Source organism: Phasianus colchicus, chromosome Z, assembly GCF_987193195.1.
Source record: "Phasianus colchicus chromosome Z, bPhaCol1.hap1.1, whole genome shotgun sequence".
Taxonomy (NCBI): Eukaryota; Metazoa; Chordata; class Aves; order Galliformes; family Phasianidae; genus Phasianus; species Phasianus colchicus.
The window spans coordinates 55,215,826-55,223,957 of record NC_143476.1 but is presented as its reverse complement, the minus strand read 5'-3'; the positions used below and the strand labels follow the sequence as shown (position 1 = coordinate 55,223,957).

Sequence of the window (8,132 nt, the reverse complement as noted above, 5' to 3'; positions counted from 1 at the left end):
TATCCCTTCTGTCTTTATTCTTAGCAATAGAGAAAGAATCACAAATACACTAACTGTGAATAAAATAAATGAGAAAAAAAAAAATTCCCTGAGAATCAGCTTTGCAATTTCTGAATATTTTTTGTAAGTTGAAGCTGTGTTTCGAATGCAGAAGCTGCCAACTACACATCTGGCTTTGATTTGTAGTAGTAGTCTCTCATTGCTCGTCCTCTGCCGACCGAGGGCGCCACTTGCCAGCGAAACCGACCCCAACCGGGCCGGGGCCAAATGCTCACACAGACCCCAGAGTGTGTGAGGCAAAATGGCGTTTATTAAAATGTGGTAGGCACTTAAATATTCTTGTCCCGCTTTGTCCACACCCCTTGCTTACCTGCTGTCCTATTGTGGGGCAGCGTTTGGCAAGCCCTGAGCATAGGAAACCTGACCCCGTCACATACCGTTTCCTCGCCACGCCTTCTACATTTCCCCCTCCCTATGCTCAGGAATATCCCGTAACAGCGCGATCGCAACGCGAGTACATCTCTCACAACTGTTCCTTCGTTTTGTGATACAGAATCCGTTGGTCCATAACTTGCCACATGATCCTTGTGAGGCAATTCTGGAAACACATGATTATGCACGGCAAAATGGCCGCAATACAAATTATTGCGAGCAATACTAGCGCAACTACCTTAATAATTTTCGCAACCCATCCTCCAAAGCTGCCAAACACACTTCTCAGCCAGTCCCCGATGGGGTCGTCCTCCACTTGGATCTTCTTTGTATGGTCTCGCAGGGCTTTCAGCGCTTTATGGATGGATACACTGTGGTCGCTAAGATTGAAGCAACACATTCCTTCTAGGTCTTCACATCCATGCCCCTGTGCCAGGAGCAAGAAGTCGATGGCTGCTCTGTTTTGCAGCACCGCATGCCGAATGCTGTTTGTGTCTTCTAGCATCGCATTCAATATTAATGTTGTTAAATTCGCCTGCTTAGCTGACCAACATGCTAGGCGTTCTATCTGAGCCAAGCTCTGTGCTGCAGCAACCCCAGGGGCGAAAAATGATGCGAATATCCGTGCTGTGGCACTCCATAACTCTACCTCATCGTTACAATTCTCCGGGAGAGGGCTCGAACGCTTTCGGCGACGATGGTGACCCGTGATGCTCGGGCCATACTGCATCCATGTCGTGAAATTCGGAGACAGTAATGTCAGTTCCCCTAGGTAACAGGGTCCCCCTAAGGCATTGTGCGGGATGCCCTGCCAGGCTCTATCCCCACAAATCAGGAAGATTCCAGGGGGCAACGCCTTAGCCGTTTTGTTATTCCATAGCACCTCGTTGACCCCCCGTTTGAAAGTGAACCCATACCCATAAAAGTCCCAAACTGCCGTACAATTAAATGAGGATCTACCGCTAGATTTAGAAAGGACCCCACCCTTTGACAAGCAGGTTGTATTGCGCCCTGTGAAGACCCGTGTTTCATTTTTGGTATACCCGCAATAACCCGAAGTAATGGAGAAAGCCTCCGTGTTCACAGGACTGACCACAGTCCAAGAGGTCTCGTTGTATGGCTTCAGCCGCGGATCTGTGCCTGCCCACCGGGCAATTAAGGCCTGCAGTTGAATCCGAGCAGACACACCCCGCAGGTAATCTCGCCCCAACAGGGTTCCCGGTACCTGCGCTACCAGCGGGGTCAGCAGGACGGGCTTCTCCAGGGAACCGTCTCTGTTGACCACGATTATCTCGATCTGCTTGGCTGACCTCCGCGTTGGAGCAGTTCCCCCCACTCCCGCTATAGTTTGAGTGGCCCCCGTTGGCCACGTGGGCGGCCAGTCGGACTCCGCAAAAACCGTCACATCCGCTCCTGAGTCCACCAGGGCGGTAAGGAAAATAGATCGCGGCCCTGGGGAGCCAGCGGGAAGCTCCGTAATTGCGGCTGTAATCTTCACCAAGGGGCGCTCCCCGCAGCTCAACGATAGTGCAGCTAGTGGCAGGCCTAGATCCAAAGCCCGCCTTTCCTGAGAATCCCGTGAATCGTAAGAGGGACCCTCATCCCCCCTACCTCGAGATCGCAGCCCACGAGCTCTACATTGCGGTGCAGTGTGACCTCTCCTCCCGCACATTTGGCACACTATACCCCCGTTGCTCTTACACTGTGCCTTGAAATGACCTAATTGACCGCACCTGAAGCATGGCCCAGGCGGGCGATCTGGACTCTGCCGCCCGGCAACCCCATGCGCTAGCATCACCTCAGCTACCGCTGCAGCAACCTCGCTTGCCACTGATGATTGAGACTTTTGCTTGTCCATCACATACTTAAGGACCTCACCGGGGGTGTGGAACCTGTCTGGCGCCGCCCGTAATAGAGCCCGTACGTCCGAGCTCGACTTTTGATAGAGGCAATCCAGGATCACGGGGCCGTGCACTGCCCTAGGCAGCTCCGATCCCTCCACTGCCTTGATCAACCTATCCGCAAAATCCTGGAAGGATTCAGTGGGACCTTGTGCAATCTCCGTCCACGGAGTAGACGGCTCAGCATTTCTTGCGAGCCTTCTGAACGCCTCAAGGGCAGCGTCTGTAGTGGCTATTAGTTCCCCGGGCCCCAGCTCCGCAAGCTGGGCATGTGCGGTGATCATACCCGGCGTACTACCCGTCAGTCTCTGCAGGTTAGACGCGTGAAGCGGATTCCCCTGATCATTCTGGGCTGTAACCAGCATTTGTCTAAGTCTAGCCTGCCATTCCTCCTTCCAAAGCGTATACTGCACCGGTTTCAAAATCATGCGCATCAGATTCTCAATATCGTATGGTAACAGGGGTCCCGGCAATATTAATGTCTCCAAGGCGTTCATTGTCAGGGGGGACTTCAATCCTTTCTTTTCAACTGCCTCAAGCACCCTCGCTATCGCTTTCGGGTCCAGCGGGACCCAGATCGGGTTATCATCATCGGAAATCACTACCGGAAATGCCTCCGGGTTTGCAAGGCCCCGGTCTTGTGCCTCCTCCTTTACTTTAGCCCAATCAGTCAGCAGACGCCCGTCCCTCCCCCCTTTGGGACGAAGCCCCGCCCTTGCCTTTTCTTCCTCCAAAGAAGGATACAACGACCGCGGAGGGTAGGGCGGGGGCGGAGCGGGCGGAGCGGTTGGTAGACATGCGGTCGGGAGTTCCTCTTCCCCGCCCTTCGCCGCGGCGACCGTCGCCATCTTGTCCGCCACGCTTTGGTCGTCAGTACTGCAAGGTAGCAAAGACCCGCCCCCCGGAGCCCTTTCCACCCCTTTTTCCACCTTAAGCTTACCCTCCTCTTTAGCTGCCTTAAGGGCTCCAAGTATCAAGCCCCAGGTCTTAAGTTCAGCAGCCTTTTGGTTATTCATGGCGCGTTGGCATAAAGCCGAGGTGAGCGAATCCCACCTACCCGAATCCAGCACTTGCTGAGGGGAGTCCAGCTCCCCTCCCTTTTTTAAAACCGAAAGCACCGCGGCTACCTCCTTCTTTGAAGGGGTATTTTTGCCGCAGTAGTCCTTACAAAACTGCAAAAGTACCTTAATAATCTGTTCCATGGTTACACACGCGACCTGCCGCCACTTCACAGGCTCTTCTCCGCGATGTGTCTTCCGTGAGCGACCTGCCGCCACTCCGCAGGCTCTTCTCCGCTTCACGGGCACGCCGGGTGGTTAACCCTCGATAGGCAGATCACGTCGGGGTCACCACTTGTAGTAGTAGTCTCTCATTGCTCGTCCTCTGCCGACCGAGGGCGCCACTTGCCAGCGAAACCGACCCCAACCGGGCCGGGGCCAAATGCTCACACAGACCCCAGAGTGTGTGAGGCAAAATGGCGTTTATTAAAATGTGGTAGGCACTTAAATATTCTTGTCCCGCTTTGTCCACACCCCTTGCTTACCTGCTGTCCTATTGTGGGGCAGCGTTTGGCAAGCCCTGAGCATAGGAAACCTGACCCCGTCACATACCGTTTCCTCGCCACGCCTACTACATTGATTCAATGGAATTCCTGAATAAGTTTCCTTTAAGATCTCACTGTTGGAACAGGTCCAGAGGAGGCCATGAGGATGATCAGAGACTTGTTGTGGCCTTCCAGTAACTTGAGGAGAGCTTATAGACAGGAAAGAGACTGACTTTTTACATAATACATGATAGAGATAGTGCAAGTGGGGAGATTTAGGCAGAAATTCTTAACTCAGAGGGCAGTGAGGCAGTGTCACAGACTGCCCAGAAAAGCTGTGGGTGCCCCATCCCTGGAGACACTCAAGGCCAGGCTGGATGGGACCTAGGCAGCTCCACTAGGAGTGTTAAACAAAAACCCTAAATGTGCTTTTTGCAAAAACAAATATTAAAACAAATAATGAGAAAAGCCTACGGTTTAATGTGCAAGATTTCCTCATCTATGCTAGCTGTTAAGCAAGAAGAGGAAGACCCAATCCTGAAAATCTTTCATTCCACATACACATTTTTATTGTGTAGCTTATTGCTCTTCCCACTAAGGGTTTCTAGTTCTTTCTCATGTTTTCAGGAGGTCTGGCCTACAACCTAAGCCCAGTGATTAGACATCAAAGAAGACTTTAAAGAATGTACAGAAATTCTAGTCTGAATAACACCAAGGACTCAAATAAATTATTATCAGTATTATAATTTCATTATAATTACTGAACTATGACTAACTTGGGGTGAAGAAAGGACTTTACTTGGATTACCAAAATTTACATTTCAGTGAAATGTGAATCAGCTTTTCCTCAAAAAAAAGTGAAAAAAGAATGGCGAGGCAAAATTAATTAACCTTCGAATCAATGGAATTTTTAGGTTTAGTGTTTACATGCCTGGAATAATTAATGTTCTGACAGAAGTATATAAAGCAATACTTTGAAATACATCCTTTTCTTGTTCCATCACATCAGTACTTCACACAGAAAAAAACCAATATCAAATACCTTTGTATCAACTGTATTTTAACAGATGAGTATCTTGAAAACATCCCTGGTTTGAAGAGAAAGTAGTATATATATGGATGGATAAATAATAAAAAGGAATAAAATGAATCTACATGCATATGTGCTCTGCCTAGTCTCACAAATATTGCTCTGAATGCAGAAGGAACTCTCTTTGAAAGGAAACAGAAAAGTTGTCAAGAGAGGAAAATCTCAAGTATGAATTCAGGGAATATATCCAAAACTTAAAAAGAAACTAAAGGTACACAGATCCAGCCTAGTGCATGGAGGTTATTTTTATACAAAAGTGTTCATAACTTTTGCATCCCTGTATATAAGAATGGCAACGATTATTTATGGCAACGACTGGGGAAAACAGCACTATCAGGCCAGTATTTAAAACAATCCTCAACTCTAAGACGTATTAAGTTTCATTTAACTTGGCCAGATGTAAGGACATTTTAACAGTTAGAGATCCTTTAGAAAAAGTCTAGTCTTTAAAGAATCTGTGTATGTATGTAAGCATACACATCCCTACATCCCTATTTTAAGACAACAGCCACTTGAAGCAGAACTACTACTGTATCAGCAATGGGATGGAAATCCATCGTCATTCTGTAAAAACAAAATTAAACAACCTCACTAGTAAGCAGCAAAATGTCACCTGTGAAAGAAAAGTAACCTCTTTTATAGAAGTGAAAATGTGTAAATTTTCTGATATGTTGAATTGATTAAAAAAAAAAAAAACAAAAAAAACACGGATAGTAAAATCTAATAGGAAGAAAGGTGATGGGTTTTCTTTGCACAAAAAGATAAAAACCAAGAAGAATCGCTTCAGAGTGGTCTCAGGAACTGAAGACAGCTGTCTCAGCTGAATGTACTGTTGGTGGTTATGTCAATGTCATAATCAATATCATAATCAATACAGAAACTGGGTACATATAACTGGGAACGTTATATATAACTTCTGCAGAAGGCCATCCATATCCTGGCTTGCATAAAAGCAGTATGACCAGCAGTTAGAAGGAAGTGATTCTCCCTCTCTACTCCACTCTTGTAAGACACCTGCTGTGTCTTGTAAGACAACTGGTGTCTTACACCAGGTGCCACATTCAGCTCTGGAAACCTCAGCATAAGAAAGACATGGATTTGTTAAAATGGGTCCAGAGGACAGCCTCAAGGGTGATGAGAGGGTTGGAGCACGTCCACAGTGTTAGAAAGGCTGAGAATGTTGAGATTATTTAGCCTGGAGTCCCTGCGGAGACTCTACAACTTTCAGTACTTAAAGAGGAACTGCGAGAAAGACAGGGCATCACTCTTTGTGAGGGAGTTTAGCAATTAAGGCACAGGCTTTGAACTGAAAGAGAGTAGATTTAGATTAGATATTAGGAAGAAATTTTTTACTCAAAGGTTGTGAGATGTTAGAAGGCAGGGAGCTGGATGATCTTTAAAATCTTTTCCAACTCAAACCATTCTGTGATTCCATGTTTCTAATTCCTATGTGTACATAAAAGCTTTCTAAATATACCAAATTAGTGGTAACTATAACAAGTAGATCCTTTAAACATTAAAATTTACTATACATAGTAGCAGAAATATGATTTGGTTTCTTATTCAAGTATTAGGTTTTCTGATGAGTTGCATGTCTGCTTTAAGTATTTCTGCTCTTAATACAAAATTACAAAGATGTTTTAATGGTACAAGTGATCTTTAATACAACATATATTGTATTAATTATTTGTGCTGAGCAGTTAATTGTAATTCTTATTCTACAAAAAACATACTGCACATAACTGATTTTCATTTTTATGAACTTCTACTGAATCAACAGAAACACATATCAATGTGTTGTAAAAGCATACCGATACTACACTGATAGAAAATAATCCTTTGTACAGCCTGGCTACAGCTAAATACCAAATGGAACGCTTACTTTTTATGACTTTTAAAATGTTTTGCTATTAACCACCTAATGACTTAACAACACTCTGAAGGTAACATAAAGGAAAGTAGATCCTGTTAAAATTTAAATCACAATCAAGGTTATTCTTTATGCTTGTACTAAAAATCATGAATCTATTGAATTTATCAACACAGAATAGGAAAGAAAAATTATACTTTTGGGGCCAATAAATTAACTCTTCATTGTTTGTTTTGGTTTTGGTATGTGAAAAGGATTGAAGGTCCCATAAAATTCTGCATTACACTTGTTATAATAGCAATTACTGTTTAACAACTAATATGCTACTTGTGTCTTCTAGGTCTGTCTCTGGATCAAAGTCAACAGACAGGACAAAACAATATTTCTGCAATGCCTTGGAAAGTCTCCTATACACAGGGCAAAAGTGAGGATGTTTTTGAGTGGCCTCCACATCTGATTTACATGTGTATACAGTTATTTATTGAAGAGCAGAGAGATAAATCATATCAAATCACTTCTCCCTGTAAATATTTTTTCACGGTTATTATCCTAAGCAAGCACATTTTGGAACTATTAACCACATTTCCAGAAAAAGGCACAAATTCAACAGTTCATCCAGCTAGTGACCTGCTCCTGGCAATTTAACGAGTAGTAAAAATGGACAATCAAAAGGCCTTGGGAAGGGAGTAAATAAAAACATTTTTTTTGTTGTTTCTTGCCTACTGCATCTGTCAAGTGAGCAGCACTAACACTACATTCAGATATCTATGTTTTGTTCTTTTGGGCTGACAGTGACAAGGAACAGGTTTTCAAACTTCCAACTGTGCACTCTGCTTGCAGCTATTGCTTCACAGCCGTGTGTCATACTCCACAGTCTCATTTTCGTCATCAATTCCTCTGGCACTTGTCTCCATTTCTTTATTGTAGGCTGGACAGAGTCCTTCCATTGTGCAGACATTTCTTCTCAAATCTATGGCAAGAAAACTAACTCAGTGATTCAACCAAGTAAATGTTTGAAAAGCACATATACCCTGGTAGAGTATCCAGAACTACAATTGGGGGCCAGCAGTCTGCTACCAGCTTCCAAGATGAAGAAAATCTGGAGCAGAGCAAATCAGAGAAAGGGGAAAGAGAGCCTCAGAGGAGCCAATAATGGTGTGAGCTGGTATGAATGAGCCTTCCTTACTATGTCTACTCAGCTGACTTTCCCCTTTATTATCTCTGACTGCCACAGACACAAATAATCCAAAACAGTAATGCTGCTATTCCCATTTCCGAATCAAACAGTGATTATTA

The 8,132-nt window shown here is 44.9% G+C and overlaps 2 protein-coding genes across 3 annotated transcripts in view; both read right to left on the bottom strand.

The window, feature by feature from the left end:
* Nucleotides 1–288: 288 nt before the first annotated feature.
* On the bottom strand, nt 289–3,978 carry LOC149912994 (uncharacterized). The gene has a single exon (XM_090130775.1). It carries the CDS (start codon nt 3,533–3,535, stop codon nt 524–526), a length of 3,012 nt encoding a protein of 1,003 aa, XP_089986901.1. The 5' UTR covers nt 3,536–3,978; the 3' UTR covers nt 289–523.
* A 1,639-nt stretch (nt 3,979–5,617) lies between these two features.
* Nucleotides 5,618–8,132, bottom strand: part of TRPM6 (transient receptor potential cation channel subfamily M member 6) — a 63,878-nt gene continuing 61,363 nt past the window's right edge. For both annotated transcript variants that reach the window (XM_090130773.1, XM_090130774.1), the window contains exon 36: nt 5,618–7,806. In XM_090130773.1, coding sequence (XP_089986899.1) covers nt 7,685–7,806 — 122 coding nt within the window. In that variant the 3' untranslated portion in view covers nt 5,618–7,684. The remainder of the gene's footprint in view (nt 7,807–8,132) is intronic.